Below are 25,247 nucleotides of genomic sequence, written 5' to 3' on the forward strand. Positions count from 1 at the left end.
GCGCTGGGCCGCGTGCGATGCAAGGTGTAAATGAACAACACGCGTGAGCAAGGCTTGATCTGTTCCTTATGGCGTGTGCAAAACTCCTCTCAGGTATTCGTCTGCACAGCTCTTCAGGCCACACAACACTCGTCTGTTTTCTAATAAAAATATTGAGCTGGTACATCAAGAGCTCGAAAAACCATTGGCGCCAAATGGTACAACGAGACTCCATCATTCCTCTGTCAAAATTTGGAAGAAGTCACTTCTAATTCCTGAAGGTTTAAGGCTGCAAGGTTGTGTTTGTCAATATGTACTTGGGAGTGATTTGCTTCTACTCCTTCCTTGAGATTGCCCAACAACTGCACTTGATTTTTTCACCCCTTTTGAAGGTTTAAGGGCTGCTCTTGCTGCTGCTGCTTCCCTCCTCCTTGCTATCCAAAGCAATGGCTGTTCTTTGCCCTAAATAAAGCAGGGGTTTGGCTGGCCAGTCACACAGTCTGCAAAGGTTCAGGTGGAGAGAGAAACCAGGCTGGGCAAGAGCAGAGATCATAAAGTCCTTAACACGGCTTACAACAAATTGTGCTTTATATCCCTCAGGAAAGCTGTTGGCAGGTGACTCAGCCTGACTCAGGCTGTTTTAAACTCTGCTCTCTGTGCATCAGATATGAGAAAGGGGCTTATCAGACCTCCTGGGTGCCCTGTAACAGGACAGTTGCACCCTCATGGTATCAAAGCTTGTCAATTAGACTGGCATTTTTGTGAATTGCCTCACACAATGAGTGTTTTTTAAGAGGGGCCCACAAGACAGAGATAACCAGAGAAGCCCCCACTGGAATACACACAGCTTTTGCCCAAACATTGCAGTGCTTGGAGTTCTTTTTAAAGCACCAGCCCTAATGGTATGGCTCTGGATAATGAGATGTGACTTTCTTTGAAATATATGAAGTGCATCAAACACCATCACAGTTATGAGGACAATCTAAACCCCCAAAAGCTCAGAGCACGTCACAATTTTTTTAAGCATCAACTGAACTTTCCCTACACCAGTGAGGGAACCTCCGTGTGATGCTGGAGCTGTGGGATTAGCAGCACTGTCTGACTTGCAGGGACCATGACCTGGGTGTACCCAACACTCTCAGAGAGGCGGTGACACTCCTTGAAGCAGCTTCCTGCTTTTACAGAATACCTCTTCTGGAGATTTTCATATCTCACTACAATCTGGCTGAATTTTAAGCAGAAACTTAGCTGAAAAGGGGCTTCTCACTGTGTTTCACAATACCTGGCACTGGTTGTTCCAACAGTGAGCACAAACACCCTAAGAAAAACACTAGTTCAGCCATAATTTCCTGTCTTTCTGTTTCTGCTTTTCGGGGTTATGCATACCATTACCCAGGGCTTAGCAGTGTTGTGAAAGACACTAACCAAGTGTAATGACTTGGGGAATTCAGCTCACTTTGGAGTTTCCAGAAATTTTTCTCCCCTAAGAAGATTTTCCAGCTATTTTATAGGCAGCAGAAGGAAAAACAGTTTGCCCAGACAGCAGCAGCGTGAGCTATCTTTGGATCCTTACTGTCAAATGCAGAAGGCATTTGCTGGGCAACTCTCAAAGTGTGCATACCACAAGATTTAATCAAGGAAACTCGAGTTCATGTCCTATTTTGCAAGAGGTATATTCCCCCAAAGGGCTGGGCATGCCTCCAGAGAAAACTCATCACTGCTGTGGAGCAAAATTGAGATGGCAAATGCTTTAGGGTTGGAAACACCCCTGTGCTCCTCTTGCACTGCCTGGTGACCACTGGCTCACAGAGCTGGGACCACAAATTGTGCCTGGGCTTTTGCGAACTGTTGGCACTGGCACTGCTCTCAGCATTGTGTTCCTGGCAGCAGCCCATGCAAAATCCCTTGGTGGATCATCTAAAAACTCAAGAAAGCCGTTCAGATTTGTGAAAAGTTGTGACAAGTGCTTTTTTCCTTTGTTAGGCAGATAACTTTGATTTTGAAATGTCTTTTTAACTAGGAGACAGACTAATTTGGGAAGCTCATTCTGTCCCACAAATGACATTAGGGTTATACCAGCCCAACTAGAAAAACTCTCAACAACCAAGACAGAGGAGACAGGTTCTGTTATCTAAACTAACAGCTCTATAAAAACTACTCTGTGGAAGCTGACAGTTATTGAACAAGAAGAAGATCAGTATGAAAATAATATTCAGACAGCATGAGAATCCGTCCTTTACAATACCAAAAATTAATGTCAAGTGTGATAATGATCAAAAGTAGTAAGGAACAAAATGGGCTTCTTTTTAAAGGGAAAACATCTGCTCTGCTTTGTTTTTTCCCTGATCACCGCGAAAATAGTAGGTTTTGCCTCAGGAGGCAGAAAAGGTTTCACTCCTCTAGCAATGCCTTCATTTTATTTCTGACCCCTTGGATCATTTAATTGGGGTCCTTTTAAATCCAGTCTGTAGGTAAACTGCATGCATAATTAGCCAGCTGCGTCCCCTGCCAAGAGTGTGTCATTTAGTATCTGTGAGTGCCAGCAGGGTCAGGCATGACACATGGTGCAGTTCTGAAAAGCAAACAACCTTTGGGCCCTGTCCATAAAACAGGAACATGTTCAGGGCTGTATTGGGCTCTTTCAGCAGTTTCTCATGCATGACCAGAGGTGTGGATTTTATGTGCAACTCGTAAAGAAAACTCTCCAATTTGCACGCCACAAGCACTAGCAGGTGATGGCTCAGGGTAGCAGAGGAGGTGAAAAAAACTTTGGCAAAGACATTAACTGTGTCTGCATGTAAAGAATACTCTTTTCCATTTAGTGCAGGCAGCAGTTACCATGTGATGGCTTAAGCAGCAAGTTAGAAATAGCTTTGGGAATCACTTCTTTGTATCCCAAGAGGACTAGCTCAGACTCTTTGGAAGGTGAAATTTTAGGAATCTACCTGTAAGTGCATTTTAATTTTAATGAAATGCTCTGGCAGGACCCACCCTTTGCTTTCAGTGCAAAGATGGTGCTTTGCACAGCTGGCAGAGAGTTAATGGTGCCTTGGCCATGTGGCGGCCCACCCTGGGTGGATTTTGGAGACAGTTGTGTGTAAAATGAGCTCCAGGCACCTCTGCAGCCACTTGGAAAGCCCTTGTAGTAGCAGAGCTACATTATACTGTGCTGGGTGTTATCTCTGACTATAGGGTCTGCAGCAATGAGACACACAGAGATTTATCTGGAGCTGATGAACAGAGAAACAATTTCCTGACCACAATAGAGTAATCTCAGCGTCATTATACCATCACTTCTGTCAAGTCACTCTTACCTGAAGTATCTGGCTTGCCTTCCATTAATTGCCTTCCAAAATGCAGATGAGACTCACACAGGTGATGAAGTATTACCTGCTTGCCCACAGTGAGGAGCCATCAAACACCACCTGTGTCAAGAGGTCCCCATTTTCATCAGTCACCTCTGTTCTTCCCCTGGGTCAGCTGTAACTCTGCCACTGAAGAGCTACCCCCTCCTTGAGAGTGCATTGTCAAGTCCTTTGTTGTTAAATAAATGCATTTTTTGATGAGGAAAACTTTCACACTTCATGTAGGAAGCTGAACATGGATATCAGTCATAAAAGCCAGTGATTTAGATGCATAGTGGCATTCTTACCCTGCTCAGGACAGACCCAAAGCCAAGCCTCAGACGTGGATCCCAGCAGTTCTTTATTCATCAAACCCTCACATTGTGCCCATTCCCTGCCTCACACCAGCTCTGTAAAATGCACACCCAACACTTGTGTGATTCCAAAGAGCCACAGGCAAAGGATGAGCATGGAATCCTTGAAGGATGTCAATATCCCAGGATGCCCACACCACCTCTAACCACTGACATTTTGGTTTTTTGTGGACACCTGCTTTTATTTTCTGGGGTATGGGCAAACTTGCAGATTAAAAATATCAAGGTCTGCCAAATCTGCAAAATCAGGAACTGTTACTTCTTTGTATTTTACTATTTGAACCTTTTGGAGTCTCATTTCTGAGCTTTTCTCCACAAGCAGCACCACTAGTAGCTCGTCTGTGTGCTCGCTTATGTAAAATACATGGAAATGCTGACAAATTCACTGATTCCAGAAGCTGGAGATTTAAGAAAAACACCCGGTATTGTGAGACTCTCAATAGTCATAAGACTTTGATGTTTTGAATGATGGAGTTTCCACCACTTCCACTGGAGACTAGTCCAAACCAGGTCCTTGTATGCTCATGTTGCTGTTACTCAGCAGTTTTGTATTTTCACTACAAAACCACTCCTTTCATATCGTTCTTGACATCCCATACAGAGGAAATCCAAAGAATGGAGGTTTCTCAATTCTCCATAACACTTAGGAATATGAGATTAATACACTCATGTGGTCCACTTAAGGTTATGACATGATTGTCTTCAGGAAATGAAAGGGGCCAAAGTTTTCGCACATTTTAAAGCATATATAAAAATAATTATTGAAAAAAAAATCTCTCCAATCTTCTTGTTTAACAAAGAAGATATTGTTTGGAAGATAGAAAATAAATTAATTTTCTGCTGACCTCATTAAGACTGGATTTTAGTTCCAACCCAAAAGAATTTTAAAACAACATTAGTCTCCTGCCCTTAAATCTCCATCTATGGAAGCTGGTCTATTTATTAATTTCCCTGCTGGAGAGCATATTTTGACTGGCCTGCGAGCTGAGCAGACAGTCTCTCCCCAAAAGCTCACACACGAGGGCCATTTCCTTATTCTTTTCTTCTCAGTAAAAAGGGTGTTTCCAACCATATCATTTTTAATCAAAGCACTCTTGACTCAGACACAATTGTTCACATTGATGGACAGATGGGGATTTGATCCAGACCCAAGGAAACAAAAAAGCAGAAAGGGCAGCGCCTCTCTTATCTTCAATGAATGAACAGGATTAGCCATAACCTGTTCTCTTCTCACCGTACAACAAATCCAGTGTGTGCTCCCAGCACAGCCACAGATTCACATCTTGTAATTTTTAATACAAGACATATCCAGCCTGAGGGAACAAATTACTCTTCTGTATTCAGCATGCTTCAGTGCCTTCAGAGGACTGCGCTTGAGAAATAGAGTTACTTGGCTTGCCAGAAAAAACCTTTGAAAACAAAGGAGAGGGCTCTCTGCGATGAAAGTCAAGTTCATCCCAAAAGCAACAAAAGAAAGCAGTTTGGGAAGTTGGACAGGCTCTGGTGGAAAATTGTCCAGACACGAGTTCACTTTCTAAGTGGCACTGTGCAGCAAATTGGTTTTCTGTGCAATCCCAGAGCATGACTGTCTTAAAAAAACCCTAACCAAAACACAAAAACCACAGTTTGAAATGGGCAAGGCTCTGTATCCCCGTTTTCCTGTTGGGAACCTGGAGCTGAGCTGATGGAATGAGGTAGCCCTTCTCTGCCTTCTCCCCTCTTCCGCCTGTCTGCTCTTAAAATCTCAGCTCGTCAGGAGAGGCACTATTTTCTCATGTGAAAGTACAGGAAGACTGGGATCTCAAAGGCTACTGAAATAAAAATACCAAAGGGAGATGAAAAGCGTGTGGGTTTCTATTAATAAAGCCCAAGTGGGCTCGTTGTCTGATACCCCTCAGCAGCTGTGCCACCCCTGTGTGCACTAAATCACAACAGTGCTGCCTCCACCCTCACACTGTGACACTTGCTCAAGAATCACGAGATTTGAAAAGTTACAGGGTTTGAGAGATCTCGTTTGTTTCAATCAGCGTGAGTTGGTTTGAGCTTATGAAAGCAACGAGAACTACAAACTTACTCTGTCTAAAAAGCAAACAAAAAAACAAAAACAAAAAACCAAAACAAAAACAAAAAAACCAAACCAAAACAAAAAAGCCCCCCAACACAGAAGCAAACAAACAAAAAAACCAAGAAAGAAGAAAGATTTGTGTGTAATGGCCTGACTTTAGAAAAAAAAAGCCACAAACAGTAAATTTATTTTTACTGAGCAAGGAAAGGGGAGCCTTTTTTATATTGAGTATTTGACCAATCACATCAGATGCTTTGTTTGAATTTTTTTCCCCCCAGGCTTTGCCACATGAAGAGTTCTATAGGACTGCAAATGTCAAAACAGAAAATGTTTCTATTTCTCTCCCTGCAGTACTCCTCACTAACCCACCTACAATACATCTTTTTTCTAAGTGCTCTTCACAAGAACCTTTTTCAAGAAAAATCCAAGACTGCAGCTTTCCTGTTTCCAGAACTGTTTTCAAATATGATATAATTCTATTTCCATTCTAAATGGTCCAACTGAAAATATCAAAATATTGCTGCTTTATACTGCATCCGTTCAGAACATAATTTCAGATTTTGGCAACTGAACATTTTTGTTTTCCACCTCTGCTGGCAGGGCAGGAGGGTTTCCAATTTCCTAACTTTCTCCCTCTCTACAAAAAAAACCCCAACCAAACCAATACAGCTTGTAAGAAGCATGAACAGAGAAATTAAAAGGTTAAAAAAAAAAAGAAAGAGTGACATTGCTTTGCCTAGGGGATGTAAATAGTGTTTATCAACCTCCTTTGTTTCTTGAAATCTTGATAAGATTTAATTAGAATGCCATTTTCAGGCACAGCCTTTTTTTATTATTGAATTGAGATTTTCTTATCCATTAAAGTCCAACATTCAAGTTCAAACTACAGTCCTAGTTTCTCTTAAAAATGCAGCTAGTCCTAAATACCTTTCTTCCTAAACAGTTCCACAGGTTTGGGAGCAACGCATGTTGTACTTTCCAGTTTACAAAGTGTAACTTCCAGGAAGGAAACAGGAAGGATAAAGTATTCTGTCATCTCTCTGTACAGTGTCTGGTATATTCATTTGCAGAATGAAGTATGCAAAAATATAAAGAGACCAAATCAATTGTCATTTTAGTCCAGCCACAATTGCATGGGTAATGCTAATACCTTGTTGTTCAATTGTGGGTGTGCTACTGTTTCTGTAAGTGCAATGTTTTTCAGTCTGCTCTGGAAATCTGAATTCACAGCCAAATTCTGTTTGGTATCTTCCTTGCTAACAGTTGTCATAACAACAAAGAAAAGACTTACCCAAGAGTTTACATATACAGCGCCTATTAACACAGACTCGAAAAAAAAAATCTTATGAAAACTGTATATATGCTCCCCGCAGCGGATTTGATTTTGTCTGGCCTGTAACTAAAGTCCCTTGATACTCCAGTTTTATGAGGGTGTGATGTAGTGGTAAATCAGGGCCATACTGATGATCTAAATCAGAATAACCAGCATGTTTTTCATTTCAGAAGAAAAAAAAAAAAAAGTTTGTGAGAGAAAGTTTGCCAGTTTCAGCACTTCCTGGCCGCCAAGAACATTTACTGAAAATCAATGGTCTGTCCAAAACCTAATGTGAGCAGGAGTCGTAGTGCAGCTGTTCAGAATCTATACTGCTTCCTAGGCAAAGTTTCTAAGCCCTTTCAGTCCTTTAGAATAATAAAAATGATTAATGGTCTCAAACACTGTGAACCAAGTGTTTTGAAGTGTAACCTGCTACTTGTAATGCACTCAATATTTCTGATCTGTATTGTACTGGCATATGGCGCCTCTGGAAGTTAATGTTAAAACGGGCAATGTTGAAATGAATGAAGAGAGGCTCGCTAAGTCTGATGGCAAAATCATTTTCTCCCAAATCAAGATATTCTTTCCCGTCAGTTCATAAAGGCAAAAAAAAAAAAAAAAGTGACTATAAATATATAAAAATGCCTATTATTTTCTATAAACATGTTCTAGGAGAGCAATATGGATACCTCACAATGCAGAAGGAAAATGACCCATCTCATTCAGTGCTCTAAAGAGACATCAACTTGTTTTGGAGAAAAACAAGTTGGGTCTTCTCACAGACTGCATGCAACAGAAAGAGGCTCAAAAACTTCATGGAACAACTTCCTCCATCTGGGCCTTCCCTATTCCTGCCCCTCTGGGCACAGCCCTTGCTATAAGCACAAGCCTTAGCGCCAGTTTGATCGGTGTCAAGAGTTGGTAGAGTCACGTAAATAACAGAACGCAGCGAGGCCCAGAAAGTCGCTGGTGGCCAGAGACACCGGTGCCTGCAGTGCAGTCACACCGGTCACCGTGGGCACTCTGCTGGGCACCAAGCCCATCTCCAGCTGCCACACACCTGACCCCCAGCTCTGCCCGCCCCGAGGCTGCAGTTGCACAAGAACGTCCCTCTGAAGGGTTGGACTCCAGCCCGAGCTGTCACTTGGCGCCCTGTTTATCCCGGCCTGTTTGCTCATGCCCTGCACCAAACTCAGGCAAACAAATAGATTGATTTGGACCACAGCTATTTCCAGATATTGGCAGCTCCCTGGATGTATTGAGTCCTTAATTGCCCTGAGCAGCCTCACCTGTGCTCCCACCCACAGCCCCTGGCCATGGCCCAGGAGCTCTGCTTAAGCTCAGTCCCAGGGATCTTAGTCCCTGTCTGGGCTGGAGGTGTTTGTGTCTCCAGCCTTGACTCCTGGGTGAACTTTGGTCCTGTGCTCCCTGGATGGACCCTGCTTCACTCCTCCTCATGTCTGGGGTTCTCAATGGGACACATTGCTGGCACCCATCACTGCCTGTGCTGCAGCCACACTTGGTTCCTGGGACACCTTCCCTTAGGAATCTATTGGCATTTGCTGCTCCCTGAAAAACATAACGTTTAAGTGAAAAGTTGTTAGAAGTGGGAAAACATCTACAAGATACAGTGGAACAGGAAGAAGTGGAACAGGTAGCTTCATCCTGGCTACCTGTACTTCCCTGTCTTCTTGTTGGGTGCAATAGAAGCTTGGGAAAGCATCATAAGGAACACTCAGTTAACGTTTACAGAGAGGTAATGTGCCAAGTTCTTTTATGAAACTTCCAAGTCTAAATTTACAGGCCTTATATGCAATATTATTTTGGGGACAGCATATTGTATTCATTAGATATTTAAAATGGTATAAACTAGGCAGTAGAAGTACTCAAATTGCTGCAAGCCAGATGGAGATCTTATCATAATACCTCCCACAATTTGGAATAACTTCTTTTTTGAAAGTTACTCTGCTCACAGCCTAGGAGAGGAGTGAATCTCCTAGGTCAGCACTGATCTGGGCTGTGTAGGCAGAGGGTTGCCTGTCTCTCCTCTGCCACGGAAGGATATGAAGTGCTGCTCCTCTGCACTAGTGCACAGGAGCAGAAGGGGCATGTAGGCTGAAACAAAAACAAAGTAAAAATTAGATCATGCTAAGTCACATTTTTGGAGCATAAGGGAACATTTTAGTCCAATTACCTTCTTGAGCACAAAAAGAAAAGGAAGCATTTTACCAGAGTCAGTTTTTAAAAGAATTATCCTAGGTAAATTGATCTGCAGAGAATTGCCCCCAAAACTATAAATCATATTGATTTCCTTGCTTTACACTCCTAAAGAGTGACCAAGGAGTTATTGGAAGGGTGCATGGAGCTCTTGGCCACACAGATTGAGGATGGGGCTTATTCCTGCCTGTAATATGGATTAGCAAAATGCAAATGATCTCTGTCATAATAAACAGGAGGGGGATTATTGTATGCTTGACCAAAAAATTGAGAATACACTATTAGTGACTTCCTAGCACTGACCGACTAGATCTGATGTTCTTGAATTTCACTGTATTCGCATAGGAGTTAGGAAAGAGCACTTACTCTTTTAATTTGGGGTGGATCTTTACAGTTTGTGACACCATGCAGTACTAAATGCAGTATAAGTTGCACTCTGGAAGCATATCTCCTTTGGTACTTTCCTCTTCTTCCAGCATCTGCCCTTTCATTAGTTTGTAAAACAAATTTAAAAGTCCAATGACTACTAATGATGGGAAACTGGCAAAATGCTCTTAGGCATCTATTGTATTCTCAGATTGTTTCAAAATACTTAACAGCCATGGTTTGGAGCAATTTTTAAAATATTGTGTTAAATTTCTAATTAAAGTTCTGTGGCAGCCAGATTGGCTTATCTGAACAAAGCAATTGGTTTGGCAGAATTGACTCATGGTCATTCTACCTGACAGCATTCCCTTTTGTGGGAATGTAACTCTTACTGTGAAAATGTTGTACTAAGCAAACCTTAGTTCCGCTCGTAAATCAGTTCGATGAAAGGTTTGAAAGCCTGTTTCTATGGTGCAGCTAAATTACACTCAAAGTACAACTGAATTTGTCCCTACTTTTCCATCAAGTATAATGTGACTTAAAGAAACGTTCTTTAAAGATAGAGAACAGTTCAGAAAGCCAGATGAGAATTCCTGAATGAAAGTAGATAGAATTTAGGTAAACATTCTCCAAGTTTAAAATAACAGACTGAAGCATTTGTCTTTGATTATCAATTTTAATGTCCATAATAATGAGACTCATTCCCACTAGGACAGGCATACTAAAAAACTTTTGGAGTGCTTGCATTCAGATTCCTAAAATCAAACTCTTCCTCGCAGTCAAAATCCTATGTAAAGCTGAAGGAAGAATGGCTTTTGATTCCTGTGCGAATGAACTTTCAAAATACTTGCAATTCTACAGGATAAATTAAATGAAAGATTTCTGGGAGAATACTCAGGCTCTCTGTACCAGCAAAGCTGGTAAGTTGCTGCTGCAACCATAGCCAAGGCACTTTGATGCTGTTGCATCAAAAGCCAACCACTGCCTAATTTGGAGCCCACCCAAAATTCAGCTTTTTTTGGCTTACTGAAACATCAGGTGCCTAGAGAGAGATACAACTTTATATGGGTCAGAGGCAACTTCAGTGACAGCCCCAAATTATGTTTTTGCCTCATGCACACTCCTCCAGTCAGAATGAAACAGAGCCAAAAGTTGTAATTCATGAGTAGGTTTGCCAGCCTACGGAATTCGTAAGTCTTCTCTGAGGTGGAAGCTGATATGTACAAAATGTTTCACCTGAAATGTAAAGAAAGAAATAAAAAAGCCAAGGACCCATGAGAAAATCACTGCACAAATCCCTTCCGTTTTAATTCACAGCCACATGAGTGGACCATGTGTCTTCCTTTTGGATCACCAATACATACTAGTTTCAAAGGGAATGGGCTTTTATTAAAAATTAATATAAGTTTTATTAATCTGACTTTCGATGTACATATTGATTTTCAGAACTGAAAGTTGGTCATTTCTCAGTTCTGCTCTAGTGTAAAAAAAATCCCCTCAATCCTGCACCTCCTCTCCAAATGGATCAATGTCCGAATTCTTCCAAGTGATTTTTTTTTTATTGCTGGTAATTGAAATAACATCAAACCTTAACTTTAAAATATTGCTTCAGCTCAGTGTCAGGTTTTCAAATCTCTCCTGCAGACCATCATTCCTTCCACCAGCAGAGCCACGGCATTTCCCATACTCAGATCTGGGTCCATAACTGCACGTGGCAAAGTGAGTCAGCAGGAATCATGTACTTGCATATAATGCTCCATGCAGGCAGCACAACACAAGAATTTTAGTCTCACATTATGTCATTAAAAGAGGTCTTGAAAAAGAAGCTCATGAAGAATAAGACCAAAATGGTCATAATACTTATTTTTCATTTTAATACCTTTCTATGCAAACTAATTGTTACGCAGCTGTGCTCAAAGATGAAATTTGGTTCACTCCTGTTGTTAGAGATGGCTGCAGTAAGAGTGGCAGGATCCCAGCCTGAAACAAATCACACATTTTCTGACAATGGATGTTTTATTCGTGAAATTGCATTATCTGCATAGTACAAAACATTTTTCTGCTAAAGCATGAGGAAACAGGAAGGATGGAGTAGAGGGATCTGCTGTTTCTACAGGAGAAATTCCAAGCAAAATAGTGGGAGAGCATTAAAAAAAAAAGTAAAAAAACCTGGTGTTTTTTCATTTCAATCCAGTAGTGGAAATTGATTAATGAAGCCCGTGTGCAGCTGGTACAAAGGGCCAAATCTTCGGCTAACATTAAATAGCAAGCTTCTACTTTTGAAAACCAGAAAGAGGAAGGGGGCATAAAGCTAAAAAACAAACAGGCATATTTGATCATTTAGTGGTGAATAGATCAGGCACTCCTCAGTTGCAGGGTTTTATTTTTGTGCATTGTGTCAATGATTGGAAACCATATGTTTTAAGACCAGCTTCAATAGTATCAGTAGCTACAGTCCTGCTCTCAGATTACTTTTTACTGCCTGCCTAATTTTGAGCTTTAATAGCTAACATGCACTTTGTTTATCAGTTACAAATGTTCTGAATGTTGATGAAACAGGCTGAACAACACATATTGGCTTATCATCAGTACCAAAGACTGAGATAAAATGTGTTTAATGTTGTGGCCTGAGACTTTGCAAACAAGGAGTTCTCAGAAATAAGAATAATAATCTCAGAATTGATGGCTCTGGTTCTGAATGGGAGATGTTAGCATTCAGATCCTGACACAGCCCTTGTTATCCACAGAAGAATCCATCCTACAAGGAGCAGAGCGTTTTGGCTCCAAAAGTGCAACCAAGTATAGCACAGTTAAGCCCCTCGGATGGCACAGTCCCATATGAAATGCTCTACTGCACTGGGGGCAGTCTGGTGGTATTCAAATTAAATATATTTAAAGTTTTTCCAGAATCAGACCCTTGGTATCTTGCAGGCCTGAGCACTAATACATGAAATAGGTCATTTTTACATAATTCTGTTTAACTGTACAGCAAATAAATTTAAAATAGTCTCTAGATTGTGTTATTTATCCTCTAATTACTTGAGGACAGAGTACCTCTCCTCTGTTTTTAAAATACTGTATAAATTAACAATGTTCTAACAATAACAGCAGCAGCAATTTGGGGTGTTTACCAGAGGGAAAGCAACTATTAGCCCTGAGAATGAAATTTCACTGCAATCCACAAAATAATGTGTTAGGAAATACTATGGTTGCCAACTTTCGCAATTTTGTTGAAAGTCTTCTAAAATGTGAGGGTTGGGGTGTTTGGGGTTTGTTTTTGTTTTTTTTCCCCACAAAGCCTGAGCTCTGGCATCATGTGAAAACATGAAAATGTGAGAATCTCAGTTTTAATTTTAGAAGACAACTAAGTTACTCAGCATTGTGGTTGCAAAGAGAAATTGAAAACATGAGCCCAAGGGCCAGAGAACAATTAGGAAGAGCCCAAAATGCATTACTTTTAAATTCTTACACTTTGTAAAGTGAATTCTGACTTGGGGTGTTTCTATGCTCAGGGTTAATCATATTCAGTAGCCCAATAAATCCTCTGTATCCTTTTTGAGGACTTCTCACCTTGGTTTGTGACAGAGGGTGACGTCACATCTTAATTGTCAGGGAGGATGCTGAAGTTCAATACTGGCTCATTTCTCGTTTTTAAAAACAGAACCAGTTGTTTGTACTGATGTAGATTTCTTCATTTTGACAATGAGGTCAACAGCAGAAACTGGTAATATTTCCTCAAGGGAAATACACTTTCCATTGTAAGTAAAATTTGGGATCTAGCTCTTCACCTACTCCTCAGAGAGGCCGAGGTGTGGCTCTCCCACCCTCTGGATCCCAGGGTCTGGCAGAAGACAGCTCCCTGTGAGCCCTAAGGACAGGGTATGGGCTGACTGCTCAGGTGCCCAAGGAGAACCATTATCTCTTAAATCTGTGCAGGACACTGGCACCCAGCCCAATGATTAGGAGCATTTCCACTTGGTGAATATGTGGAGCTTTCTGCACCGTTTCCATGTAGTCTTTTAGTTTATGATATTTGGGAATAAGCGCAGAGTAACAAGGCAAGCAAATCCCCTTCCAAACCTGCCTTGGTTTTTGGCCAAAAAAAAATTCCACTGCTCTGAGAAATCCCTGGCATTATACAGCTGAGGATGCCCCAGCTTGATGAAACAGAGATTTTTGTCAAGCCAACTGCTAGGACTGGCTCCTTTCCTCTCGTCTTGCAGCCTTTACTCCATGCAGCTGTCTGACCCAGGCACCCCAACCCACAGTCTCATCGATGGGGCAGAAGCTGTATTACTCCCTTGCCTTTCTAAATGGCTTTTAAGATCTACAGGTACTTTCCTGGACACTAACAGTGAGGAAAATACTTTAAATTCCTAATTGAAAAAATATCCTTTATTGTCCTCTTTGCCCCTTTTCCTACTGTGCCTTTATTACTTTTCTAAATACTGCATACAACGTTTTTGGTAAATAAGAAAGATATTAGAGTAGACAAATAATGTTTACTCACCAGCTCAAGAAAGGTGTTTCTGGCACTGATTCACAACTTACTCACAACTTACAAAAATTACTTATGCTGAAAGGGACAAGGAGTGTCTTTTTGTGTATGGGGTGCTGAACAAACAATGAGGTCCTGGTCCCTGCCTGGCTTGCCGTGGCATTACCACAAACAATACTAATTCTTAAATACCTGCCTGACTTTAAGCACTTAGGTAAATAATTGTATTGATTGTTGTAGGCCTATTCACATGCATAAAACTAAGCATATATTCAAATATGTTGTGAAATCAGGGGTCGGGAGAATTTTGCAAGCAAGGCATTTTTAGATATGAATTTACTTGTTAAAACCAGCTTCAAAAGGAGCTAATGTGGCAATCAGGCTTTTGGGCACGGCAGGGGCAGGAAGAAAAAGGTTTATTTTCAAGATGGATCTAAGGACTTTCTTGTACTTCAGAGACTCCTCACCAGAACCACAGTTACAGGTGAGAAAGGCAGCAGGGAAGTCCCCCCAACCAGGGATTGCTCAGAATTTAATGTGAGAGTAGCATAAACTCAGAACTGCAGATAATCCATGGGGAAATCAGGGGATTAGTGCCGAGAACTGATGGGGAATAACAACTGAAAGACCTTTGGTTTTTCTAGGCAGGCGGGAGGTAGCTCATGCTAGGAAGTCTGCCAGCTCCAAACTGATGTTGGGAGCTTTGTCTCCTTTGGATTGTAGGAACACACTTTGCAGTCAAACTGATCTGAGAGATTTTGATAGTAAAACCAGCTGTCTCATTGCAATGATGTTTTTGTTCCATTGTCAAAATTTTGAGTTAAATCCATGAGTGGGCTGCAGCTTGCTCAAACCCTGAACTCAACACCCTTTGTGATCCTTTGGCTTTTCCACTGCGGTTCATGGGATATCTCCTTCCTGAGGAAAGGGCTAGGTGTAATAAAAGCCGTCGGGACAAGGAATTGCAGGTCTCCTCCGATGCCTCCCCAGTGCTGGAGAAACAGAACTGGAGAGCTGCAGTCTGTCCCAGACTGGTGAGAAAGGGGAATAAGGAGGAAGAGCAGGGTGTGGAAATGAAACACTCCAATGCTGCTGTGGCCAGGCTGCATCCTGAGTGAGCAGGTACGCCGGCAGAAAGGGGAAGCTGTGTGGTACCTGAGCGGGGACGAGGCCAGCATGGGCCAGGGGAAGCTGTTTGTGGGGTATACAGCACGAGGGGATTCAGGGAGGGTGCACACGGTGGGATGTTGCAGCCCCATCTTCCCAGCATAAACTGTCTGAAGGTGCCTCGTGCCCCTCTCTTGGATGTGCAAACAGAGGAGGTGCCTGATTGAGGCGTCCAGCACATCAGGCAGGAGCATGAGGGGCACATGCCAGACTGCCTCTGGTTTTGTGCTGACATGGGAGGTGGGACAGCACCTCTGTACGGCCACAAAACCATTGTCTCCCTTGAGGTGATGGGAACTGTGGTCAGGCTTTCGCCCTCTGGGGAGCCAGGAGCTGTGGGATACTCTGCGAGTGCAGAAGGGTGGCTTGATTGAGTGATGCTGTTTCTGCAGGACCCATGGCTCTGTGGCACTGTGTGTGTAAGACAAACCAGATGTCAACAAAAGCCCTTCCTTTTAAATTTATATTTTAAAATTGTCACTAGAGATCTGTAATACAAGGACTGTAGTGAAAATGACTGTTTTCACGAAAACAGACGCTACAGACAAGGCGGTATTCACATGGTATTCAAGGGTCCAAGTTCTACACGACGAATTTCTTTCAAGGACTTGCAGCTCGATGAACGCTCATAGCAGCAACATAAACCCGTAGCTACGGGCGGGAGCAAGCGCGGCCAGCGCGTACCTGCGCCGGTGAGAGCGCTGCCCGGCTGCTGCGCGGGAGCGGCGGGTCCGCGCTCCCTGCGGCCCGGGGGGCGCGGGCAGCTCCGTGGCAATAGCGGGGGGCTGCCGGGCGGCCCCGGGAGCCGCGGGAGGCTCCTCCTCCGCCCCGGCACCGCGGGCAGCGCAGCGCTGCGGGCGCCGGGACGCGCCGCGGCCCCACGCGTGCGGTAGGTGCGCCCCGACGGCGGCGGCCCGGGGGCAGCCCCGCGGCGCTGCGAGGGGCCGGCGGCCCCGGGGTCGGGCTGCCGCGGGGGGCGGAGGGCCGGCTGTGTTGGGCGAGCAACAGGTCAGAAGAACGGAGGGAAAACCCCCCGCGCCGTCCCGCGGTGCGGCCGTGGCGCTGCGCTCCGCGCCCCGCGCAGCCCGCGGGCGGCTCCGGCGGGAGGCGCGGCGGGGAGGGGGCGGGTGGGCGCGCCCGGGGCGCAGCGCGGGGCGCGGAGCCGCCGCCCCGCTCCGCTCCGCTCCCTTCCGCGGGCATGCGCGCCTGCCTCGCACATGCTCACTGCGCCCGCGGCGGGCGCGCACACTCCGCAGCGCCGCGGCTCCGCGCTGCACCGCCGGTGAGTGGGGCAGGGGGTTCTCCGCGCCCGCGGAGGGGCCGGCGGGTGCGGGCTGCCCGGTGGGGCTCTGCCCGCCCGCGGCCGCGCCGAGGTGCGAGAGCGCTCCGCGGGTGCGGGGCAGGGGGCGCGGAGCCCCGGAGCCCGTCGGGGGTCGGCTCTGGAGGAGTGCGGGCGCGGAGCGGCTCCGGGGCAGCGCGGCGGCGGCGGGGGGTCCTGCGTGCGGAGTTGCTACGGAGAATTAGCAGAGGGAGTTAATTGTTGCGCAGCGTGCGGTTCGATTTTACCGTCAAGCGAGCCCCGCTTATTAATTATTTTAAAAGCTGAAGCGCGCCTTTAAATAAAATGAGCCACTGCGCTTTCCCGCGGCTGCTTCTATGAGGAAAACTTGTGTGTGATTTATGCAGTTTAAGTAAACTTTTCTGAGTGTTAAATTGTGCTTGAGCCCACTGAATGGCCTCTAAAGGAAATAATTCATGGTGTACAGCTACTGTTGTTCAGACATTTCCAATAATGATATATTCTGTTGTATAACGTTGTGATTACTAAAATACATGTAGTGAACCAATAAACAGTTTATTGGTCTGTATCAAATATTAACAGAAATTTTGTTCAGCGCAGTATGAAATTCACGCATCCCTGAGCGCTGTTAAAGGCAGTGGCAGGAATGGTTTATTGTTTAGTCTCTCTTGTGGGCTTTATTAATTTACTGAGAATTTCTTATCTCTGCAGTGCCATCCGTGGAAGGGTCCCTCCCCTTCCTCTCCCCCAATTTATTGAAAAAGCATGTCTAAATTTCCTTATGCTAGTCCACATCTGTGTGTATTAGGGCAATCTGGTCCACAAAAGATGGCATACGTTTAAACTAGTTGTTCTGTGTCTACACTAATGCTTCTGAGATAGTTTCATATATTTAGCGTTGCATTATTTTGTTACTTGTTGCTTCACAGAGGATAAATTCTTTCTCATCATCCTTTTTTACGCGGAGAAACTTTCTATTCCTTAATAAAGCTGAATTTTTATTTCTACTTTGAAATTGAAGGCATCGTGTGGCCTCCGATGTAACACATGCAGGTAGGAAAGACTTGCAGTACAAATGCCTTGAAATTAATCAGTACTCTCAGCTTTGGAGACATTCCAGAAACTTTTTAAGCATATTTTGAAAATTCACTTGAAATGGTACAGCAGCTGATAATTTGACTTAATTATTCTAACTTAAACCCCTTAATTTAGAAAGTGTTTAAGTAAATGTATGGTGTAAAATTGAGTTGTGAAGTTACGGAGTCAAATTGTCCACGTAATTCTTGTGCCTCTTCTACTCACTCACTAGCAGGTCAAAACATTTGGCTAAATAACAAGTGGTGTATGCTTTTGGTTTACGCTCATCGATTTGTTTTGGTTTGCTTTGTTTAGGCCACTCCCGTCAGCTCATTTTCTTTTAAAATAGTACATGGAGACTCGATTCCCATGACTCGCTAATCTTATCACCATTATTTGGTTGAAATTTTTGAAACGGGTTCCTGTTTCAAATACCTCACAACCTTGGCAGTCTTAGGTTCCATTAGAAAAGCTTCATTAGGGAGGAATAAAAATGTTGTTGATAACTCCCCCTCCAACAATAAGCCCCATATTCAACTCCACGGTGTGTGCGGATATGCCTTGAATTATAAGAAGGAATTAAACTCAGGTATTCACACAAAGAACTTGATCTCACAATATCACTTAAAGAGTCTCATGTGTCGCTGTGTTGTTTTGTGTAGCTGGTTTATGTGCTTTTTTTTTTTCCTAAAAATTTAGCTATTAATCCTGCAAATATTAGTTGCATGTTTAACTTCAAGCCTGCGAGGCATCGCGCTGAAGTCTGCGTGGCTGTATTTGTGTGTCAGTGTGTGTATGTACACGCTGCTGACAAAGAAAACAATTAAAGACATTAGTAATTTTCTGCTGTCTTCCCAGCTGTTATTTATGATGTGTAATAGTACAACAGCTATTCTGAAATCAGCTATAATTCTCTTCAGTAAGATTTGTTTCTTCTGTGCCAAATTTTGCAGTAACCAGATGGTCTTAAGGTGTCTTCAGCCGGAGAACAAGCATGAACAGTGCTGAAGACTAATTATTCCTTGCAGTAAATTCCTTCTGCAATAAATTCACAGGTTGTTAGACCTAATCTGTGGAAATGATTGTTAAGATTACTTATGCAGTGAAAAATGCTTTTACAAATCTGTGAAAACAAGCAGAAGTTCTTAGAATGCTAAGAAAATATTTTTGGGTTAATTTTGCCTGATTGGAGTAACTTTTATTCGGGACAAACTGTTAAACGAAGTTGCAAATTCAAATCCTTTTCATAAGCCGTGGAACACTGCAGTTTTAATATGAAGAATTGAAATAAATCCTGTAAGTGGAGGGATCATTTGGTAGACCAAGGAGGGAAATCTCATACCGCTGTTTCCAGTGTATAGTTGCCCTGTACCTGTGTATTTTTCACAGCAGTGGCAATATAAATTTGATTAGTGCATGGTGGAGGCTCCTGGATTAACATTCAGTTTCCTTTCATTAAATTTCACATTGTACTGCACAGGACAGAAAAATTGTTAGGAACAAAAAATATATTCGGTGTTATAAACAATGGTATATACTAAAGTAAAGCCATTCAGGTTTAAATATGCCCTTCTTTTTTGGTGGCTTAATTTAGTACAGAATACAAGATTTAATTTTTTTAATTTTAGTATATGTCTACAAAAAACCCAAGAGTAAGTACTCAAATCTCTTGGCATTTTGCTCACTTTGATATGATATGAATAGGGAGAACTTGTCAAATCTCTTTCCTTTTCTGCTGGAAAGCCAGAAAGACCATCATGGTTGGGACTGTTCGTTAAGAGATCCCATCAGAAAATAATTGTTTCATGGCAGTCAAATTCTTAAAACAATACCTCATCTTTATTTGCAGATCTTAACTCAAGTAATGATGTTTAACAAACACCTTGTTTTAATCAGGTGAGGATAAGCCCTTCAATTAGGATGCAAGTAATTGCTCCTCTTGGTTGGGTCAGTTAGGGCCTGGAGGTGCTGCCATTTGCAGGTAGATTTGGTGCTACCCAAGGTTTTAAGCAGGATAGAGGAGAAAGCAGGAATAAAGATTTAGCATTCCTGTGAAATATTTTTTTATTGCAGCATTCAAAACCCAATCCAGCTCCCTTCTTTGTCAGGCTGTTCAGTTGCTCTTGATTTACTGCTGCAAGAGGTGTGAGAGGAAAATTGGATCCAAAATAATGTTCACTGCAGAGATGGTTCCAGCAAGCGTGTCACAGAGTGAATATTTAATTTAAAATAGTCAAACCTCTTTTCACTCAGTCTTTCTGCTTGTGCTTTAATTATGTATTTTAATTATTTCAAAGATGTGTAAAATGAGATGAGAAAGATTACATGGGCATAATCCTTCCCATTTAAAATTGTTTGTCTGCAGCTGCCTAAGTCCTGGCATTAGGAGTCACACATAAACATGTTTATTTAACATCAGCGTTATCTGTTAGATTGTACATGGTTCATTAACATGGAGAGAATACTTTTTGTTTAATAGTGTGTGGGAGCTGCCAGAGGTCAGAAGAGGTTGTTTGCCTGAAGTCGAGATGGCATCTTGGCTTTGCTCTCATTCTGTTTGTCACCTCTGCTGTGTCCGGAAAACGCTTCATTAGTGCCGTGCTGAGGTATTTTCCCTGGTGTTTAGGTACAGAGGCTCTGTGGAAAGCCAGAAGTCTGCTGCAGGGTTGCGGTGAGGTTTATGGGGAATTTCAAGGAAGGTTTGTTGTAATTTGTGGAGGATTGTTTTAGTTGGGGTTCGATTAGAAAAAGCGGCTTGGAAAGGATGGAGCAGGAAGGGAGAGAGGAGCCAGGGACATTGTTGTGGTGCCCAGAGTGCCTGGCTGTAATGGAGGTATTTTACAGAATCGGGGAGATGGGGAGGTCTGATGGCTTGGGAACTGAGAGTGTTTTGTGTGCCACTGAATAATGTTTTGTTGTGTGGTGTGGCTGGGTCAGAGCTGGACTCAGGACAGCTGCACCTGGTGGTGGTGCAGAGCTGAGCTGCGAGAGGTGGCACCTCATCTGCAGGGGCAGTGCAGGATGGGGCCCTTCTCTCTCCACAGAGCTTGTGGGGTATTCTCCGCTCTTCCTACCGCTCATTAGGAACATGCTTGGACATACCAAACTGTATCAGGGACTACAGAAATATAGAAGTACCCACGGCCTCAAGTTTGAAAAGGTTACTTAAAATATTTTAGTATGACTTCTGTATACAAGCTAATAGCCATGCACTGCACGCAGTATTGGGAGAGAGATGCGTACACGCATCTCTATGCACGATTTTAATTCTCATTTCATCTTCTTGAAAATGTTTCTGAATGTTTCTTACAAGTCAGTGAATTTCTCCAGCCTGATTTGAATGGTGGGTGCTCTTTGGGCTTTTTGTGCCTTGGAGGGAGAAGATAATTTAAATTTCCATTAGAAAAAGGTAGAAAATTGCCTTCTTTGATTTTTATCAAGCAAGGATCCTTGGTAGATAATAACCAAAAGGCATTGAATAAAATGAGCATTATTGTAGAATTCAAAGGGCTGTGCAAGATGCAATGGGACTGAAGCATACCACAAATGTGCAGTTTTTAAAAAGCACAACAGTAAAAATAGAAGGGCTTAAAAAAAATAAGCTGAACTACTGTGTTGATTATAAGTTGTAGCTGAATCACTCTTAAGGCCTGGACATTGTTTTTAAAAAGCCAGCAAAACATCTATTTCTAAAAAAATAGTAAGTTCCCTCAGAAGGGGAGAGAGAGAGAACAAAAATAAGTGTTATCTTGGAGGAGGGAATGTCTGGGGTAGGGTTTTTTCCTTTGAATTATTTTCAACAAGTACTTACTCTGTTCTGTATTTTTAAGAAATTATGTGGACAGCAATTTTGTTGCTTTACCAAGGCAGTGAAAACACCAAGAATCCTTTTTATAATTTGGAAAGAATGTCAAAAGAATGAAGTAGTTAAACCTAACTGTATTAGATCATACGCCTTAAATGCATAAATAAGCATAGCTGCAATCACAGAAACCAATGTTAAAACCACCAGGAAAACTCACCCACAAACCGTAATGACTTAAAGGGGATGACCTCAGCCATTGTGAAATCTGTGCCTCTTTGTTGACTGACATTTATTTGGTAGAAGCAGGGTGCTTGTTTTTGTTGGGGTGTGGGATTTTGTTATTTGCAAGACTGCTGGGGTTTTTTTGTTGTTGTTGCTGCCAGGTTTGAATACAAAGAGTGAAAATGGGCTCGAGGCTGTGAGAGCCTGGATATGAATTGGGCCTTAGCAATTTGAAAAGCAGGTGAAGGGTTTGTTATTGATGCACAGAGATTGGTAGAACTGAAGTTTGTTGTTCAGATGTTAGAAACTTCCTTGATGATAGCCCACTTCTAACTTATTCCCAGCTGGTTTCCCCTTAAGGAAGTGAAGGTTTAAAGTATTTGGTTACAAACCTGAGATTTCTTCACGTCCATGTCTTTGTGTGAGTGCTGCATGAAATGCTGGTGTCATTCATCTCCCCTCTGCTTTTGGGAGAGGAATTTGATTAATGGTAGAACCTCAACTTGCCTTTGCTGCAGCACCTCTTAATAATTCAGGAAAATGGAAGTCTTGAGTTATTTTAACTATAATAGACTTCTTCGGGAATGTTTTTACATAAATCAGCATTACAGACTTCAAGCTCGACCAGAGCCATGTCCCTCTGCAAACAGGGTTTCTCTCTGCTGCCTGCTCCTGGCTGTGGGCTCCTACTTTTATAGGTTGCAGTAATCAAAGAAGTTCCAGATTTACTTGCCCCTTCTTAGATGTGCAGAAGGGTTTGAGAAAATGGGTACGTTCATGCTGTTGGCTTGAACACCTAACTCTAGACATTCAGTCTTGTCGTGCAGAAATTCTCATTTGCCATCCCTGCTTTTAAGAAGGAAAGCAGCCCAGCTAAATAAAAAAATAATCCTAAATAAAGAAAATTATTTAATACTAGTCAGCCCAGATAGTAACTGGTCAACCCACAGAGAACTGATGCCTCTGTCTATGCTGGAAAGGGCAGACTTCACAGAGAAACTCACCCAGAGCAGGACAGCCAGGTACTTCCAAACAAAGGGGGATGTGGGGAATGTTTCTTAAACTTAGCAAATGCCTTAAAAGCTGGAAATGCCTCTAGGATTACTCAGGCACCCACAAGAAACAGTGAGGGGAAAGTGGGGCAGGCATCTGAAATGTTTTTGATTTTTAAATAGGTTGAGTAAGCAAAGCAGTCTGGGGGCCACAGTTATTTACAACTTTGTGCACCACCCAGAGAGGCTCATCAGCTGTCTTAAAGACAAATTCTACGTCTATTGCAAATCGTGTCTTTTGATGGCATATTTGATTTGGCTGTTTGCTGTGTAATTGTCCTACAGCTACTTGGAAATAACTTTGATCAGTTTTGAATATAGATCTGTATCACTGGTTTTGATTCCCCTTGCGACTGCTCTTCGGTGCTCAGTTACCATCCTTAGAGTTTAATTGCAACTATTTGACAATTCTTTGATTCTAAGTAAGGTCAAAATGTATTTACAAAATACTTTACTCTCAGTAAATGTTGACAATGTGTACTTTGTTTTTGTAAACTATGTAAATTTATTATTTTTCCCCACTACTGTGGCTGAAACAAGACAAAATCTTGTCTAAAATTGAGCAATACTTTTTATTCGAAAAAGAGGTTTTTCCACCCTTTAACAAACTAAAAAGCACAATTTTTTCTGAAACACGCCACTTTTTAAAGTAAAACATGTGAATGTTATTTTCACTGTATCCAAATTTTCTTTCTTTTTTTTTTTTTTTTTTTTTTTTTTTTTTTTTTGTAGGCTGGACTTTATTTTTGAATTTATAAACCCATGGCATTTGCTAGCTTACATTTGGTAAGTGCTGTGTTGATACTACTCCTCTTCACTGAGATAGAGTTAGAAGTAAGTCAGCCTTAATGCTTGTAGCAAAATACATAAATTTTCTCGTTCCTTGTGTTCAACTATGCATAAATGTATTAGATCCAGTCGTGCTCTCACTGCAAGTTCCCAATCATTTCACTCAAATAAGGGTTGGACCCTTATTGAGTGGGAGCAGTTTTAAACCTTCTGTACTTGTTGCAAAAGTGCATATTTAAACTTTTTTTTTTTTAATCCCATTGTAACTGGGGCCGATGCAAGTCCAGCTGACTTCTTCAGTGCCTGAGCCTTGCAAAATGGGAGTGGGAATCAACGTCTTTCTGTGCTGTCCATGCTCAAAGGCCTATTTGCAAATCAGCAAAGGTTTCCAGCAGCAGTTAAAAAGCTGGATTGGGTGGGAAGGTCCCTGAGAGGGAAGTACCACAGCCCTTTTGGTACCAGTGGTTGTTGTTTGCTGCACCAAAACTTTGCAGTGATACAACTCAGTCCTTGGGATCACATCTCCTCTGACCTGGTACTCCTAAGTGTGTTGGTGGAGTTAGGTGTGCAGCAGGAAAACAAGGCAGACACGATTTTTCATTTTATTTATTGAAATAAAATTATGAGCTCCTTACTCTGTTTAGTCTTGGTGGCCTGTTGTGTAAATACCTACATTAGAGGAATCCTGTTTTTAATAAAATTCATTTCTGTCTGAATAAGAGGCAAGCTGAGGTCTCTGACCAGAAATACATAATCATTCAGCAGTGCTGTAAATGTGTGTAACCCTGTACAAGGCAATGTAAGATTTCTGTATAACCACTTTCACAGACCTTTGCTGTCTTTCCCTCTTCAGCGTCTCTTCACCTGAAAACTCTCGAGTTGTGGTTTGAAGGAAGGCGTATTCTGCCTATTATGTATGATTTCATTTTGTTTGTTTGGCAACCATCCTTCCTGTTCACTGCAGCAGATGAATATAATTTGGGGAAGAGAAATAGATGGGGAGGGGGACTGAGGAAGCCAAGTGAGTCTTCTGTAAAATATTTGAGATGCAGCAAAACTTCTGGGCTAGATTAGTTTTGAAACACCACTTATGCCCCCCTGCAAATTAGGGGTTGGGTGTGGAGGCAAATGCTTGATTTCTAATTGAATGTAATAAAGGATGCTGCTGCTAAAAGTCAGATGCGTTGATGTTGGAGCTTGTTGCTTTTCTTCTTAAAGCCAAGGGCTTCTTCTTCCCCAGTCCCCCTGCCACAGATCAGGATTATTTAATCACAACAGTGGTTTAACCATGTCTGTGGTGGAGCAGGATGGTTGCTTAACGATGCACAGAAGCATTGTGCCCTGGTTTAGGACAGGAAGTGGAAAATGAATATTGTTTTGAACTTGAACTTTATGAGCAGACAGAAAGTAATTATTGGAGCTGGAACTCCCCTGGGAGAAGCAGGGGAGTGATGCACTGCACTTGTAGGAAACACTGTGGGATCTTAAATATCTAGTAGTATTTAACGCTTTGGTTTTACATTTCTGCTTTTTAATTGATCTTCTGCTCTCTCTTTTCGTGGCAAATAGAGGAAGAAACTATTGGATGTAGACTTAGTGTGCTGTATTTATTGATAGATGCACTTCCACCCTCCCTTTGCTGGTGGGGCAGGACTCTTAAACTTTGGTCTTGGTGTT

At 42.5% G+C, this 25,247-nt stretch overlaps 1 protein-coding gene across 6 annotated transcripts in view; it reads left to right on the plus strand.

Annotated features, from left to right (window-relative positions):
- The first annotated feature begins 16,138 nt into the window (after positions 1-16,138).
- Positions 16,139-25,247, plus strand: part of EYA2 (EYA transcriptional coactivator and phosphatase 2) — an 86,489-nt gene continuing 77,380 nt past the window's right edge. For 2 of the 6 annotated variants that reach the window (XM_032127426.1, XM_032127433.1), the window contains exon 1: positions 16,510-16,607. In XM_032127426.1, the coding sequence (XP_031983317.1) occupies positions 16,543-16,607 (65 nt within the window). In that variant the 5' untranslated portion in view covers positions 16,510-16,542. Of the gene's footprint in view, positions 16,215-16,313; positions 16,334-16,509; positions 16,608-17,597; positions 17,679-25,247 lie in introns of those variants that run through there. The other 4 variants (XM_032127428.1, XM_032127430.1, XM_032127427.1 and 1 more) reach the window with 4 other exon arrangements.

Source organism: Corvus moneduloides, chromosome 17, assembly GCF_009650955.1.
Source record: "Corvus moneduloides isolate bCorMon1 chromosome 17, bCorMon1.pri, whole genome shotgun sequence".
Classification (NCBI taxonomy): Eukaryota; Metazoa; Chordata; class Aves; order Passeriformes; family Corvidae; genus Corvus; species Corvus moneduloides.